General features: G+C 64.7%; 1 protein-coding gene across 5 annotated transcripts in view; it reads right to left on the minus strand.

Annotated features, from left to right (window-relative positions):
* Positions 1-16,279, minus strand: part of PIEZO1 (piezo type mechanosensitive ion channel component 1 (Er blood group)) — a 53,853-nt gene that overhangs the window by 26,055 nt on the left and 11,519 nt on the right. For all 5 annotated transcript variants that reach the window (XM_073882392.1, XM_073882393.1, XM_073882391.1 and 2 more), the window contains exon 2: positions 1,398-1,493. In XM_073882392.1, coding sequence (XP_073738493.1) covers positions 1,398-1,493 — 96 coding nt within the window. The remainder of the gene's footprint in view (positions 1-1,397; positions 1,494-16,279) is intronic.

The following is a 16,279-nucleotide window of genomic DNA, read 5'->3' on the forward strand; positions in this document are numbered from 1 at the left end:
AGGGACGAGGGTCACCGCGGGGCCCTGACCGTGGACATGACCGGGGGCCCAGAGCCAGAGGGACGAGGGGACGTTCGACTGGCCGTTGCCGGCCTGGACGGTGGAGGGAGGGGCCGTGGGTGCCTGGAGAAGCCGGGAAAGATGAAATGGATCCTCCCCTGGAGCCTCCAGAAGCTGCGAGCCTGGCCCAGGAGGCCTGGCCGGTCTTCCGACCTCCAGCCCAAGCGCAGGAGGGGATGCTGCAGGAGCGACGGGAGGCCCTGACGCCCCAAGGCCCCGAAGCAGCCGACTTCTCCGGAAGGCAGTGTCTACGGGCCTGTCTCCCTCAGCGGGGCCTCAGCTGTCCTGGCCAACCTGGTCCTCGGCCCTGCTGGGCTCCTTTCTCACTCACCTCTGCCAGGTACTGCGGACAGCCGGCTTCTCTCGGGGACCCCCGTTTAAGCCTGGGTACCTCTCTTCCCCCTCAACACCGAGGGGGCCTTCCCACCTATGGAGGGCAGAGCAACCTTTGGGGACAAGCATTACCCTCCCCAAAAAGCTGGGGGGAAATGGATCCTGAAGCACATAGCAAGCAGGTGGCAGGAGCCCAGGGTAAAGGGTCCTTTCAGCAAGGCTGGGCCCCACCCGACCCTGTATCACCTGGCCACAGGTCTCCACCTGTTCACAGGGGGCCTGCCTGCACCACGGGGCATGGAGCAGGGCACAGCCCTGTCCCCTCCTGCCTGGGGCCCCTGAGATGGCCTCCCTGCTCCCAGCCCCTCGTGGATGGCTCCAAGCCACAAGCTCACATTCAGACCCTCCTGGGGGTGCAGCCCCCCCTGGGCTTCCCCACATCTGTTCGTCTGGCCACACAGGAGAGACTGAAACAGCACCCACCCACCAGGAGCTCAGGACCCAGACGGACACATGGCATGCCCAGTGACCCGAATGACAAGGTGCTTGCAGATAAACTGAAACCCCACGGAGCTCAAGCAAACTTAAGGAGCCTGACTTTAGGGTATGGGGGTTGGGGGAGGCGACGTGGCGGCCAAAAAAAGGGGTTGGCCGGAGCCTCGCCAGGCAGAGGGGTGGGGAACGGGAGAGGGAGCCCGTAGGGAGACGGGCCGCCCCACGGTGCCTGGGAAGCTCCGGGGACAAGGGGGAGCCATCCGACGACCCCCACTACCTTCAGCACGCCCCTATAACACGCAGTCAGAAACGAAACGCTGAAACTAGCCCAGGGTCAGCAAGGGAAACATGAAACTTGAGGCCACCCGTCCTTCCCCCCAGCTGCTAAACTGCCCAGGGCTTCTGCGGAGTGCGCACACGCCCTGCGTGCCTGGGCCGGTCCACATGGACAAAGAGCTCCGAGGCCCCGCGTGCCCCCTCCCGGCAGGAGCCAGTGCCCAAGCCCTTACCTGGGATGCCGTGCCGACAGGGACCTGGGAACCAGGGCAGCAGCAGCAGGAACAGCAGGTAGACCAGAGAGAGGGCGTTGAAGCGGGACAGGCAGGCTGCAGGCAAGGAGGAGGGCAGTTAGCATAGCCACACGGGGTGGGGGGGGGGGCAGGGGCGCCCTGTGCCCCGGACATCACCCCCGTCACCCCCAACATCGCCCCCAGCATCACCCCCCGATCGCCCCGAACACTGCCCCCCAGCATCACCCCCAGACATCGGCCCCGGACATCAAGCCCCCAGCATCACCCGCTGATCACCCCCGGCCATCAAGCCTCCAACATTGCCCCCCACATCGCCCCCCAGCATCACCCCCTGACTTTAAGCCCCCAACACTGCCCCCAGCATCACCCCCCTAGACATCACCCCCGGACATCAGGCCCTCAGCATTGCCCCCCAGCCCACTGGACACTCCCACTGCCAAGCATCACCCTAACCCCCTGCCCTTGGCATCGCCCCAGACACTGCCCCCCAAACATCACCGCGGCCATCACCCCCAGTCATCTCCTGCCAGGAGGCCGCCTTCCCACAGGTGTGAGCAACCCTGCTAACATGTGACCGGTCACCTGTCACTCGAGATTCACACGCTGTCATACTGCGTCCAGACAAGCACAAGTCACCTGTCACCCAGAGCATGTCCACGCTCACACTGTGTCCTTCTACGAGTTCTCCCAACATCACGTGGTGCGATTTCTCCACGCACACGCACGGGCTCATCCTGTCCACCCCTGTGTCTCGGGCGCATACCGCCACGAGTCCCCCCGCCGTGGGCAGACATGACCAGGTGGCTGACTTTCCTGACTTTTCCTCCTTTTTAAAAATTTTATAGTTTCAGGGGCGCCTGGGTGGCTCAGTTGGTGAAACGTCGGACTCTTGGTTTTGGCTCAGGTCAGGATCTCAGGGTCGTGAGATGGAGCCCCGCGTTGGGCTCCGCGCTCGGCGCGGAGTCTGCTTGGGACTCTCTCTCTCTCTCTCCCTCTACCCTCCCGCTTGTGCTGTCTCTCCCTAAAAGAAAGAAAGAAATCTTTAAAGAATAAAATAAATAAAATAAAATCTTAGGAGTTCCAGTTAACACACAACACAGCCGACTGCTTGAGTCAGCCACACGCCGGCCGCCCCGGCAGCCCCTCGGCCGTACCCTCTCCCTGAGCGGAGCCGTGGGGCTCGCGGCCATCAGCCTGGCTGACCTGTGAGAGGGGCCCACGTGCCCACAGCCTGTTCCCGCCTTTTCTCTGAACCCGCTGACACCTCTTCCAGCCGGCACAGCTGGACGCTCCCTTGACCAGGGGCAGGGGGAGGCCGGGGGCCTGGGGCTCATCTGGCCACAGGGAACGGATGGTTGCCAGGGGGTGGGGGGGGAGGTGGCCTGATGTGGGTCTCAGCAGGGAATCAGGGGCCCTCTCAGCCTTCCCTGGGGCTGCCCGAGAGGGGGCTGGACTGCGGGCACCGCTGGAGTGGCCCCCTGCTCCTCAGTCACCTCCAGGAACAAGGGGGCCCAGGCTGACCCCAGCCCTGGCCGCCCAGGAGGGCAGAGCAGAGCGCTAAGGGACGGGTGCCTACCGCGATCCATCCCCTCCTGGACAACCAGCCTCGCGGTCAGCCGTCTGTGACTAAGCAGAGGGACCCCGCTCTCCTTTCCACTGAGAGGATATAGGATGAAAGCGGCCCTGCCCCATGGGCCTCAGACCTCCCAGCGTGAGCCGCGACCCGCCAATGCCTTGGACGTGCAGGGGGCCGCTGCATGGACCGCCCGAGCCCCAACCAGCCGACCTGAACTCGCGGGCTGGGGCCGGGGGCAGTGCTAAAAACAAGTCAGGGGCCGGGCTGCCTCCTCTGGGCAAAGAACGGCTGGAACACCAGTGTCTCCTGGGGAGGACGCTGCCAGAGCCTTCCGAGCACAGGGTGCCCCCGTGGGTGTGGCCAGTCTGCACCGTCCCCACGGCCTCTAGCTCGTGACGGGAACTCTTCCACCCTCCTGTGTCAGGAGGGAGGTCTGGTTCTCCTGGGCCCTTGCTGTTTAGACAGGCCTTAGCTGGACTCCCTCGAACCCCCCACCCCGGAGGCCGGGACAAAGAAGGGGCTCCTGCTCCCACAGGACCCAGGCTGCCGAGACCCCTGCCAACACCCCACCGCATGCCCAGGCTCAGGGTCACCAGCAGGGCCAGGGGGCTGTGCACACCTCCGCCAGTCTGTCCCCCATCCTCACCTTGCCCTGGGGCCCGAGGCGCTCACCCAGACCAGGAGCTGGGGTGGGGCAGAGAAGCTGAGAGGAGCGGACAGCAGGAAGAGCCGCCGCGAGGGAGGCAGACCCCTGACCTCGCAGCCGCGTGCGCACCTTGCCCCAGGTCTCAGTTCCCGCCTCTGTACAATGGAGTTCACACAACCTGCCCGAAGGGTCGTCTGCAGAGTTAGACTGGATCTCGGACTAGGGGCAGAGCCCGGGGCTGGGGCATGGGACTCCAGTCCCTTCCCACCAAGCCCCGACCAAGCCCCTCCTGTCATCCCCACGAGGAAACCCCGACGAGCCCAGGTTGGTTCCAGGCCGCCCTGCAGCACCCCCACCCCCGGGAGCCGCCCCTGACGTCAGGGCGCCTCCTCCTTCCATTACACGTACTGGCGACAGCAACCGGCTCAACCAGAAATATGAAGTTTTGCAGCAACCGCGCATTTCCCTTTTAAAAAAAAATCTATCTGATCTGGCCCAAGAGGCAAGCGGGAAATGCACTTACGGCAAAGGCTTCTAAAGCATGTCTTCACCTTCCAGCACCACACTTTCCAGCCCCCGGTTCTGCTTCTCCCCCCGCCACAACGCCAGCCCTGGCCCATCCCCAGAGAGGGTGGCACCCCCCACCCCCTACCAGCCAGGCGACAACTGTCCTCCCGATGGCCCAGCTAGCCAGCCAGCCACGCATCGGTCCGTCCAGCCGTCCTTCATCCACCCACCACCTAAGCAACCTTCTCCTGAGGACGTACTCGCAGGCCCTGCCCTGAGACACTCACGCTCTGACCCGCCAGGGCCACCTGACACTCCGGGAGCACCTACCCGGAGTGGGGGAGAGCATCCACGAGCAGGGGGGTAGTACCCGCAAGCTGGGAGGGAGCACCCATGAGCAGGGAGGGAGAAGCCGCGGGCAGGAAGGGAGCACCCGTGAGCCAGGGGGGAGCACACCCCGTGCCGGGGGAGCACCATGTGTGCCGAGGGGAGCATCTGCAAGCAGGGAGGGAGCACCACCAGGAGGGAAACCCGCGTGCCAGGGGGAAGCACCCACAAGCTGGGAGGGATCACCCGCGAGCAGGGAGGGATCACCCACGGGCAGGGAGGGAGAACCCGCGGGCAGGGAGGGAGCACCTGCGAGCCAGGGGAGAGCACTCCGCGTGCCGGGGGGAGCACCTACAAGCAGGGAGGGAGTACCCACAAGTCGGGGGGAGCACGCCATGTGCCTGGGGAAGCACCTGCAAGCCAGGAGAAAGAACTCCGCACACCAGGGGGAGCACCCATGCGCCAGGAGGGCATCTGCTGTGCAGGCACCAGGGAGGTTCTCAGAGGCAGAGGCACAGCTTGGAGGGGTGACAGGACGTGTCTTTACATTCCCTGGGCCTGGCTTGTGAGCAGCCAAGGCTGGGACGGGGAAGGTGACAGTAGTGCCTCAGTTTAGGAAGACAGAAAGTTCTGAGGATGTGTGGTGGGGTCGGTTGAACAATACTGAGAAAGCACTTAATGCCACTGAACTGCACACTTAAAAGTGGTTAAAATAGGGCGCCTGGGTGGCTCAGTCGTTAAGCGTCTGCCTTTAGCTCAGGTCATGATCCCAGGGTCCTGGGATCGAGCCCCACATCGGGATCCTTGCTTGGCGGGCAGCCTGCTTCTCCCTCTCCCTCTGCCCCTCCCTCTGTTCATGCTCTCTCTCTTAAATAAAACCTTAAAAAATGGTTAAGATAATCAATTTCATGTTCAGTGTCTTTTCCTTTCTTCTTTTTTTCTAAGTGCTCTCTCTACCCAAAGTGGGGCCTGAACTCACGAAACCCCGACATCAAGAGTCACATGCTTGGGGCGCCTGGCTGACTCAGCAGGAGGAGCGTGCGACTCTTGATCTCAGGGTCGTGAGTTCAGGCCCCACATCGGGTGTAGAGATTACTTAAGAATAAATAAATAAAATTTAAAAATAAAAAAAGAGTTGCGGGGCGCCTGGGTGGCTCAGTCGTTAAGCGTCTGCCTTCGGCTCAGGTCATGGTCCCGGGGTCCTGGGATCAAGCCCCGCGTCGGGCTCCCTGCTCCCTGGAAAGCCTGCTTCCCCCTCTCCCACTCCCCCTGCTTGCGTTCCCTCTCTCCCTATGTCTTTCTCTGTCAAATAAATAAATAATTAAAATCTTAAAAAAAAAAAAAAAGTTGCATGTCCTACCGACTGAGCCAGCCAGGAGCCCCTACATTCTGTGTCTTTTACCAAAATAAACAAACCATGTGCTGAGTTCAGCGAGGGGTGTCAGAAACTCGAATCCAAGGGGCAGGGGGCCGGCCCGAGGCCCGTCTGCTGTTGGTGGAGTCAGCACCCCAGGCTGAGCAGGACAGACAGAATTTCTCAGAAGCTTATCTGCCCAAAGCAGGAAGTCGGAAATGAAGAGTCGGGGAGCGCAGGGTCAGAGGGCTGCCAGGTGACCCCTAGCCGGCAGCCCATGAGCCCCTCACACCTTCCTTTGCTCATGCACCCAACACACGCCAGCCTGGCCGGTTCCGCAGACGGGGACACAGCAAGAATGGGAGGGAGGGGCCGGGTGTGCAGTAGAGGTGGGGTCTCTGCTCTCCGAGGCATCGCGGGATGTTTGGGGGGCAGCACACCAGCTCGCACGGAGATGGTCTGTGAGCCGGCCCGACACCATCCCCGACTCCTCTTCTGCCATCAGCCCAGCCAAGAGGCTGGGCACCAGGCAGGCGGGTGGCGCCCGGACAGCCCTGGACGCCGGCCCGGGGGACGTGAGCGGGGAACTGAGGCCCACTGGCTCGCAGCCCCGACAGGGCGGCAGCATCGCCGGGGAGACAGAATGGGTGCGGGTCCCCTGCTATCAGGGACTGCGACGGGGCCAGGGGGCAGAGGAACCTGGCTGCCAGAGCCCCTGCTCAGGATGCCCGTCTGTCCAGATGCAGAGGGGGAGGGTCTCTGAGGGGCACGGCTTCCGTGCGGTACAGGCAGGACTTGGGTCCGGGGCTCGCAAGACCAGCCATACAGCCATGGAGGCTGCGGGCTGGGTGCCTGTGCCTGTAGAAGGTGACATTTCCTCTGGCCTTGAAGACCAGCTAAGACTGGGGGAAGGCCAGAGGAGGGGCTGCTCAGCCCCAGGCTAAAGCAGAGAAGGAAGAACTCAGTGGAGGGGACCAGGGCCCTGCCCGGCAGCTCCCACCTCCCACCAGAGCTGCCCCGGCTGGCCTGTGACCTCATGAGGGAAATATGCCTTTTCCTGAGCCAGGAACAATAGGTTGGGGGTGGGGGGAGAGAGCCCTGCTGGGCAGGAAAGGGCTCCCTCCTGCCAGGCCCCCTCACCCACAGCACATGCTTAACCCTTTACAGACCCTTGCACAGCTGCCAGAGCCCGGAAGGCCCACCCAGCAAGCAATCCACCAGACCTTTGTCCCGTGGATGACGGAACTGCGGTCTGGACACGGGACACACTGACCCCCGGCCCCGGCCAGTGCCAGGTCAGGAAGGGGAGGCAGAGGGCCAGCAAGCGTGTAGGACCCCATGGCCCCAACCCACAGGAGACACCAGAGACCCTGCTCAGCACACAGTTCCTGGGACATGTCCCCTGAGGCTGGCCTGTGTGTCAGGTGGGCCCAGACTGTCCCCACCCCGTCCCTCCTGTGGGAGCCTGAGCTCTGAGCCTCAGTTTCCCCATCTACAAAGCAGGGTGAACAAAGCACGCAGGAAGGGCTGTGGGGTGATGGGCGGGCCCTTCACAGGCTGGCAGGGTCCCCAGTGACGGGGGTGGGTGTCTCCAGGCCCACCTGCAGGGAGGCTCCAGGAAACACACGTGGCCGCGGAGCACGCTGCCACGCTGCCTGCGGGATGCACAGGCCGGCGCCACACACACAGCAGAGGCGGTGTGGAATGGCGGAGGCTGGCGTGGCTCGGGCACCCTGGGGGCTCACGGGGGCTCCGGCTGACGTGGGGCAGAGGCTCTGACGTCACGCCGTGGCCCCTATCAGCATGAGAAGCTGAAAGGACAGTGTCCCTGGGAGAGGCCAGAGTCTGAAATCGGGTGGTTCTGTCCCCGCTCTGCCTGCTTCCTCAGCTGGTGACGGGGACCCCAAAGGCACAGGAACTGTGGCATCTAGCACGGGGCAGGAGAGGACGACTGTGGGCCCAGCCCTCGGGCACCCCGAACACCACACCCACACCACTGCCCGCCGTCCACGCACAGAAGGATTTCTCTTGTGTAAAACAAAAAACAGGATTCGTGCCCCTAAGTGTACAAGAAGTTCCAGAAGGGTCTCCCCCCAGTCACTGTCACTGTCCACCTGTGCACGAGGGTCCCTGCCTCCGTCTGTAAGGCCCCCTCTCCCGGCAGGAGAACGTTCTCATGTGTCCTGGACTTGTTCACAAGTGAACTGGCCCCACAGATGGAACGCTGGGAGGAACACAGCACAGAGGGCTCAGACGCGTGGCCCGGGCTGTCCTTCCACACGGGGCCTGCGGGCTGGGGGGCGGGAGTCACCTGAGTCCCCAGGGCAACGGCAGGACTAGATTCAGCCTCTCCTGACCCGGGCGGGTACCTTTCAGGCCTGCCTTCTGCTGCCAGCCAGGCAAAGCCCTGGGGAGGCCAGGTGGGGCCCAAGGACCGGAGGTCAGAGTCCCAGGTAACAGCTGCCAGGGTGGGGTGGGGTCCTGCTCTGAGCCCGCCCGCTGTCTCCCGGGAGTGTGCTCACTCTGCCTTTACCTGGCTTGGAGGAGAAACCCGTAAACACTCCCCTGCTAGCTTTTTTTTGGTGGGGGGGGGGAACAGACGTGGCAGAGGGGGCTGACCCTTGCCCTCCGCCAGAGCTGCCCCGGCGGCAGGGCCTTCTGCCCCCACAGCACTTGGGAGGCCACACCGGCCAGGCTTCCCCAGCGGGACATAAACACTAAGCCCAGACCCTGACCCAGAAGGGAGAAAGGGCTGGATTTATCCCACCTTTCTGGAAGAGGGATACTGGGAGGTCAGCCTGGGCCCCGGGAGGGAGCTGCCCAACCCCAGCATCCCCTACCCTCTGAGGACAAGGGCCGTGGTCACAGAAGGCGAGCGCAGCAGCAAGACAGGGCAAGGCAGGGAGCAGCAGAGCCCCGGGCAGGAGCAGAAGGTAGGGGGTGGGACGGGGGCCGCACCCACCACACTGGCAGCCAGAGCAAGGCCCATGGGCCCTCCGGACACCAGGCGCCTCGCCACCCTCCACTCACACAGGCCACCCCTGCTCTGCACCCCGTGAGGCGCTTTCCAGTGCGTGCCCCACAGGACGCCGTCCCACGGCCGCACCCTACCTGGAGAGCCAACCCTGCTGAGGGGCCTGCCCCTCCATCCCCCAAGCAAGTCCAGCACTGGCCACGCGCCGGCCTTGGGGGCTTCCTGGGGGGCGGGGGTGCCAGGCATGGCCGCAGGGAGAGAGCACCAGCTCCGTGGGAGGAACGGCCCAGAAGCCCTTCACAGTTCACAAAGCTCCAGAACTCAGAGACTGGCCTGGAGTCAGCAGAGGATGGAGCCAGAGAACCCCGCACGGCCCCGTGGCGTGGAGGGGGGGCCGGGACACAGCGGGGGCCCCGGCAGCCAGTGCCAAGGACACTGTGTTACCTACTTGGAGCCCAGCCGAGAGCCCCAGGCCCCGCACTGCTGGCCGAGGGTTGAGTGAGCACGGGGCCCAGACGCTTGGTTTTACGGCTCACCTGACCTCCCAGGGCTGGGCGCAGACAGCCAGGCCCCCTCCCCATACCACCAGCCCCGTGAAGCTACGGTGAGTGCCTAGGCCCCAATGGGGGACTGGTGGCCACCGTGGGCCAGGGACAGAGGAGCCCCCACAAGACGGACAAGGCCATGGACACCTGCCACAGACCTCCCGGTCCTCAAGGGTCCGGGAGCCCCTGACCACTTACAGCCGGGCCGCCCTTCCAGCCACACCTGGTCCCAGACAGCTTCCGAGAGGTGAGGAGGGCAGGGGCAGAGGGACGGTGCTGTCCTCTTGTCAGCCCGGGCAGGGGCGTGACCCACTGGGGGTCCAGGGACCCAACGGATGGCGTGAGCCCACACCGCGCAGGACGGGCGCCCTGAAGCAGGGCGGTGGGTGAGCAGTGCAGGCAGGCTGGCCTCCGGGGCCATCTGCAGACCTCTCAACCCCAAAGTGTCCTAAGTGGAAGCACCTCTGGGATCTCCCACTGCAGGTGCCGTCCTCCCTGCTGGCCAGGCAGAGGCCGGTGAGCACGAGAGGGCACTGCGTGTCCGGTGTGCTTGCCCATGACTTTGCTCAGACAGCCCACGACTGCGAACACCCAGCACGGCCGCGAAGCCCGCTACCCAGCCACCGGCACCTCCCTCCGCATGAGACCCGGGCAGCCGCCCCCCGGGACCGGGACCCGCTGGGCTTCCCAGGGAAGCAGCGGGGACCAGGGCCGTTGCGTGTGTTGCGGGCTGTCTCCCGGAAGGGCCCACATGGGCAGCCACGAGAGACACTCTGTGCAGAGGACCAAGCCGGGCTCCAGGCTCGGGTGGGGCCCGCATCCCGCGGGGAGGGCCCTCCCAGGCTCTGACCTGCTGCAGCCGCAGGTAAACAAGTGGGGGGCGGAGTGCCCAGCAAGGGAGTTTCTGGACCAGGCCCCACAGGGCGCCCCTACCCACGTCTGCGAGGACACGGTTTGGCAACACCCCCCACCTTGGGCCACCTAGAGCTCGGGGCCCGGCCATGGAAGGGGCCATGGTGAGTGGGAGAGCTCACACCATGATGTCCCCGAGGCCAGCAACCCGCAAAGGAGCCCCCTAGCATGTTGGGGGATGGGGGGTTGGGGGCTAGAGCCCTCTGGGTCTTCACCTGGGTCAGACCTGTCCAGGCCCTCACCAGACGACGGCTCTCCCGAGTCACTGCCACGGAGACTTCCCAGGGACAGGCCAGCCTCCTTCAACCACAAGGAAAGGGGTTCCCCGCAGAGCTGCAGCCCCAGACGGTGACGGGCAGACCAGGTCGGCCAGGGGCCTTATGTGCCCGTGTGGAGCGCTGGCCCTCACGGCTGTTCCCTGGACGACAACTCACGGCCCGCAGGTCAGGTTACAGGACAGAGTCAGCTCTGGACTGACAGACACCCCCCCCCCCCGCCCACGCAGAGCCCCGGGCAGTGTCAGGACACACAGCCAGACAGGGGCGGGCAGCCGCTCAGGCCGGGGCCAGGTGACAGCTGGAGCCCCAGGTGAGGATGCAGGTGTGCCCGGCGCCCCATGCTCAGCGGGTGGCGACAGCCTCCCGGGGTGAGACTCCCACGTGCGTGGAAGACAGCAGGCAGAGGTGTGGGGGCGCCGGGCTGGCCGGGGGCCACGGCTCCTCTGTGACCCTCTGCCACGTCATCTAGAAAGGGAGGACAGCGGCGACGGACGATCTAGGAAATGGACACATATGGCAGGTCAGCTCTGGGGCAGGGCTTCAGGAGAAGAGGGGCGCCTGGGGGGCTCAGTCGGGTACGCGTCTGACTCTTGGTTTCGGCTCAGGTCACGATCTCGGGGTCGTGGGATCGAGCCCCAAGTCGGGCTCCCTGCTCAGCGCAGGGTCTGCTTGTCCCTCTCCCTGCCCCTGCCCCCACTCACGTGCCCTCTCTCTCTCAAAAATAAAAACACAAATTAAAATTAAATGAATAAATAAAACTGAAGCAGGTGTCGCCCGGGGCTGCTGCTGGCTCTCTGAGAGCAGGCGGTGAGGCTGGGGGTCTCAGATAAGCCCTCACGCCCTGGGGCTGACCCGAGAGCCCAGAGGCCTTGAGGAGAGCGGCCGGGATGGCAGAAGCTCTGGGTAAACGAAGATGCTGCAGCACCACCCCCGACCCCGCATTCCAGGCTAATTGACAGGACTGCTGTCTCCCTCCGGAGGTGCCCCAACGGCACCTGAAGGGATAGTGTCCCAGCGCCACCCCACCCGGGCACCCTCCTGAGCCAGATGCAGGCGCTCCGCCTGAGCTGCGCATGCGCAGTCCCCGCACGCGCAGGCCACCCGGCCCCTCACGTAGGCACGGAACCCCCGCCCAGCACTGGGGGGGCGCACTCCCCTGCCCTCGACAGCGGCCCCACCGGCAGCCACTGGGGCCCCGGGGTGAGCACCAGCAGCCGGGGCAGTGAGTCAGAACGAGGGTCCACACACGGCCCAGCCCGTCGCGTGTGCGGCTCAGGCCGCACCCAGGGACGTGGAGAGGGGCGCGAGAGCCGGGGCACCGCCTCAGGGTGCGTGGTCTCCCAGGGGCAACGGCGGACAACTGAGGAGCGCACAAAGAAACGGGACGAGAAGGAACCGGTCAGTGGAAACAAGCCCGCGGGAGCCAGCAGGACAGACTCACGGAAGCCCTTCCCTTGGGAGCAGATGGGAGCTGGGCCCAGAGATCCTGCAGAGGCTGGTCCAGTGCAAAGGCCCTGGGGCAGAAATGCTCTCAGGAGACCAAGGAAGGCAGCGTGCCACCCAGGCTCTGAGTCTCAGCCACAGGAGACTGGGTCCTCCCGGCCCCTCCAGCCAGCTGGCTGTTCTCCTGTCATGTTCTTCACTGTGCCAAAATTGAGCATAACCCACGGTGTCCAGCCATGGTCCTTAAAGTGGGATCCCAGGTCAGGCCACCAGCATCACTGGGAATTTGGTAGCAGCACAGATGCTCCAACTCTCCGGGGACAGGGACATGCCCTACAGACTCAGAACCCACACTCCAGAAGATTCCCCAGAGACATGAAGGGTGCAGTGTGCCCCTTTTCCAACTCAGAAGGAGCAAGCAACACGAATGTTCATTTCAACATACTGGCCAAACCTGTCTTTTGGTTTTTTTGTTTTTGGCTGAAACGATTTATCTATTTTAGAGAGAGCGCTCCAGCGTGAATGAGGGAAGAGGCAGAGAGAGAGAAGCAGACTCCCTGCAGAGCATGGAGCGTGGGGCTCCATCCCACGACCGCAAGGTCATAACCTGCGCTGAAAATAGAGTCGCTCGTCTAACTGACTGAGCCCCCCAGGCACCCCCATATCTGTCTTTCGATGCATGCATCCACCCTGACAGCGTGACCCTGGGACCTCCCCTTCAAGGACGATGACCTCTTCCCGGACATGGGGGGGGGGTCCCCTTATCCTTCGGCCTCAGGCTGCCTTCCTGCAAACGCCTTCTCCTCCTAACCCCAGGACCAGGACGGAGACAGCGTCCACTCTGGGGGTCACCACAGCAGCCTGGCTTTGGAGCAGCTTCTGGGCTGCTTAACACCTTCCGATGGCCCCCCCTCGGGGCCAGGGCTGCCCTTCCAAACCGTGGGGGTCCACCCCAGGCTGACCAGGTGACCACATCTCCCCAGCTCTAGGCCTGGGGCTCAGGGTTGAGGTGCTGACTCAGAGCCTCAGCCTGTGACTCAGCCAGCCCACAGCACCCCGAGTCCCAGCCCATCCAGTCCAGCTTGTGCAAACGGCCGCAGAGCCCAGTTGGCCCTGCTCTCTGGGGGCCCTTCCCGGCAGGACGGAGGAATGCCACCTGGCCACCTCCTGCTGCCAGGCTGGGGCGGGTCACTGGCCAGGTGGGGGAGGGGGACACAGGCCCTGGGAGCCCTGCCCTCTCCAGGGCTGAGGAAGGTGGGGGGCAGGGCACTGGAGGTTGAGGACAGGTGGCTGTCCTCTGTGTCCTTCAGCGGGAGACCACAGTCAGGTCCTGGCTCCAGCTTCCCCATTCTGGGCCTTGGTCTCCCTCTGGGTGAAATGGGACCACAGGCACTGGCCCCATGACCACCTTTCTCCGCAGCAGACACCCCGCCCCCAGCACAGAGCCCGTTCCCCAGAAGGCACTCCATGAAGGCGTGCCGAGCCCCTCGCAGAACCAGTGTGAGGAGCAGGTGACAGGTCACGCTGGGGGCGGGGGTGGGGGCCGTGGCCACGGTTGTGGCGAGCCTGAGGGGTCAACTCCATTCTGCGTGGGGCAGGAGGTCAGGGGACGTGTCAGAAAGCCCGGGAGTGTGTCATGTGCCAACCCGGGCCGGGCGTTTGTTAACGGGCCCTGGGGCTGGGTGTGGTGGCTTCTGCGTCTACCTGGGGAAGCTGCCTGGCATTGAAATCCGTTGACTGTCAGCAAATAGATGACCATCCGTGAGCCAACCGGTGAGAGCCGTCGGAGCAGAGGGGAGGCCCCGGGGGAAGAAGGAATTCTCCGGGGCTGGCCTGTGGAATGTGGCCTCAGGATTGCAACATACCCATCCTGCCTGAATTCCCAGCCTGCTGGGGGCCCCAGAGGCCTGGGGACCAGCTCCGGCCACAACCGTCCTTCTCCCTCCCGGGTGTGGGTACGTGCGCGCGAACACGCGTCTTGGGGAGAACATCCGGTCTGTCGTGTCCTGCTGGGCCTGCTGCTCTGACGGACCCGCCTGGTGCCATGTTCCACACCATGAACACCAGGCCGGCCCGCTGCCTCTGCGGTCCAGGCCCAGGCAGCTGAGGCTCGGGAGGACGGGGCAGGGGCGGGGCACGCGTTCTCTGGAAATTCAACAAGCTCACGAAATGACCAAGGGAAAAACCAACACTGTCCACTCCTAACAACCAGCCTGGCCCCACCCCCAGGAAACCAGACCCTGCAGCAGGGACCCAGCCCACCCCGCCCTGAGCCTCCAGGCCACATCCCCCGTGTGTGACATGTCCCGACCAGCCCACCGAACACCCATTTCCCCCTTTTCTCCGTTCTGAGGTTTGGACGCAGAGAAGTGCAGAAGGCACTAAACGCGGGCGTCCGCGCCCCAGGCCCGCGCGTGCCCTGCTGCCGGGGTTTTGTAAGGTAGCCGGTGCTGAGCAAGCTGCCCTCGGCTCATCTCCCTCAGTCACTCTCCCTCCTCTCGGAGAAACACTCTTGGATTTCAGGATATCCTCACAGAAAGAGCCACTTCTGAGCTCCGGAATTCCATCCGGGGTCACTTCCAAGAGGGCATTCCGGGCCTGCAGCTGTGGTCTGTGTGGGAAGGAAAAGGAGCCTCACAGCAGGCTGGCCATGGGGCCAGGCCCTGTAAGCCCATCGCGGCCACGCCGGGATTCCTGAGAGACCAGAAGCCCGAGGCCCTAGCTGGCCACTGAGCGGGGGACAGAGGCCCGGGCAGCCCTGCCCTGCTGCTTCCCGAGGCGGGAAGCCCAAGCCTGCAGAGGGGAGGGGAAGCCCCACCCCCACCCCATATCTCAGATCCCCGCCAAGCACCGAGCACTGTGGCCGAGCCGCACTCCTAACACGAGGCTTGGTGGAGGGAGGCCCTGCCGTGGCCAGCCCGTGGACAGGAAGTGACAGACCAAGGCGGCTGGGCCAGCGAGTGACAGCGCCCAGGCCGGACCAGCCTCTCCCGGCCTAACCATGGGCAGCTCAGGCCCCTGCCCCAAGGCATGTGTGACCGGCGTGCCCCCTGCCCAGCTCCCCGCCGCCTCCTGAGTCCAACAGACCCTCCGGACCGAGGTCTGCAGAGCGGGACCGGAGCCTGGAGCTCTGTGCGGTCGCTGGGCAGGGCCGAGGCCACACGCAGCACACGCCCCGGACGAGAGAACGATGGAGCAGCCGCTCAGAGAGAACAGAGCGCGGCCCCACAGCCTGGGGGAGATGACGGGTGAGGACAGGGCTGGCCTGGCCCAAGCTATACATTCGGTTCCTGGAAAAAGAGGGACACGCTGCCGGTTCACCCACCGCATCCTGTTTTTATGGAAACTAATCTAATTCCTACCCACACAGCAGACACCCAAGGCGGTCCTGAGAGGCCACGGAGAAGGGGCGCCTCACTCGGCCTGGCGTGCTGGAGACAGCTGCCCTCGGCCAGATCCACTTCCGAGGGTCGGAGCCTCCGTCCCAGGGGAGGCCTGGGGATGACGGGCCCTTCCCAACAGGGAGGAACTGGCCGGCTCGTGTCCACCCCCAACCTCAGCGGGACCCTGCTCCAGGACAGTGGTCCAGGGGTAGCTGTCACCCTCAACGGGCAGGTCAGCAAGTGCCAGAGCTACCACAGCCTTCGAGGACCTGCCCCTGACCTGGCGGCCTCGGGCCAGGGCTTGAGAGTCAGACCAGCGTGGCCGGAAGCCCAGCTCTAAGTCCGCACGCGGTACGATGGGGGTGCCAGCCCCACCCACCCACCTGGGAGGCCGCTGAGGGCCACAGCCACCCTGCTACGCTACCAGTCCAGATTTGTGAACAGGAAGCGTGCTTGCTGACACCCCTGGGGCCTGAGCTCCCACCTGACAGCGACGGCAGGCCCGGGACACTCGGCTGGCTGTCCAACGCCTGACCACTCCCCCAGGCCCCTCCTGCTCCTAAAGGTCAGGGCTGAGCCTGGGCCCCTGCAGGCTCTGGATGGCGAGAGGGGCGAGGTCTCTAGGGCATCGGGCCAGCCCTGCCCCAGGCTGCTGCGTCCCGCAGTCCCCGCTAACACACAGAAGAGGCTCAAGTGCATCTCCTCCAGCAGCTGCAGCCAATGGCGAGAGACCACGGAGGACCGGAGTGGGAGGTCCCAGGAAGCCAGGGATGGGGGCCGGGCAGGCCTGCAGAAACCTCTCCGCGCCTCCCCCACGGTGTCCTTCCCACCACGGAGGCCCCCGAGGCCCGGGACATTCCCCACCCATAAGCAGACACGATGTCCGGCAGCGGGGGTCCCTCCCCTCCCCTCCCCC

This window comes from Callorhinus ursinus, unplaced genomic scaffold (genome assembly GCF_003265705.2).
Source record: "Callorhinus ursinus isolate GAN/ISIS: 27379988/994484 unplaced genomic scaffold, GSC_fseal_2.0 scaffold46, whole genome shotgun sequence".
In the NCBI taxonomy this organism is placed as follows: Eukaryota; Metazoa; Chordata; class Mammalia; order Carnivora; family Otariidae; genus Callorhinus; species Callorhinus ursinus.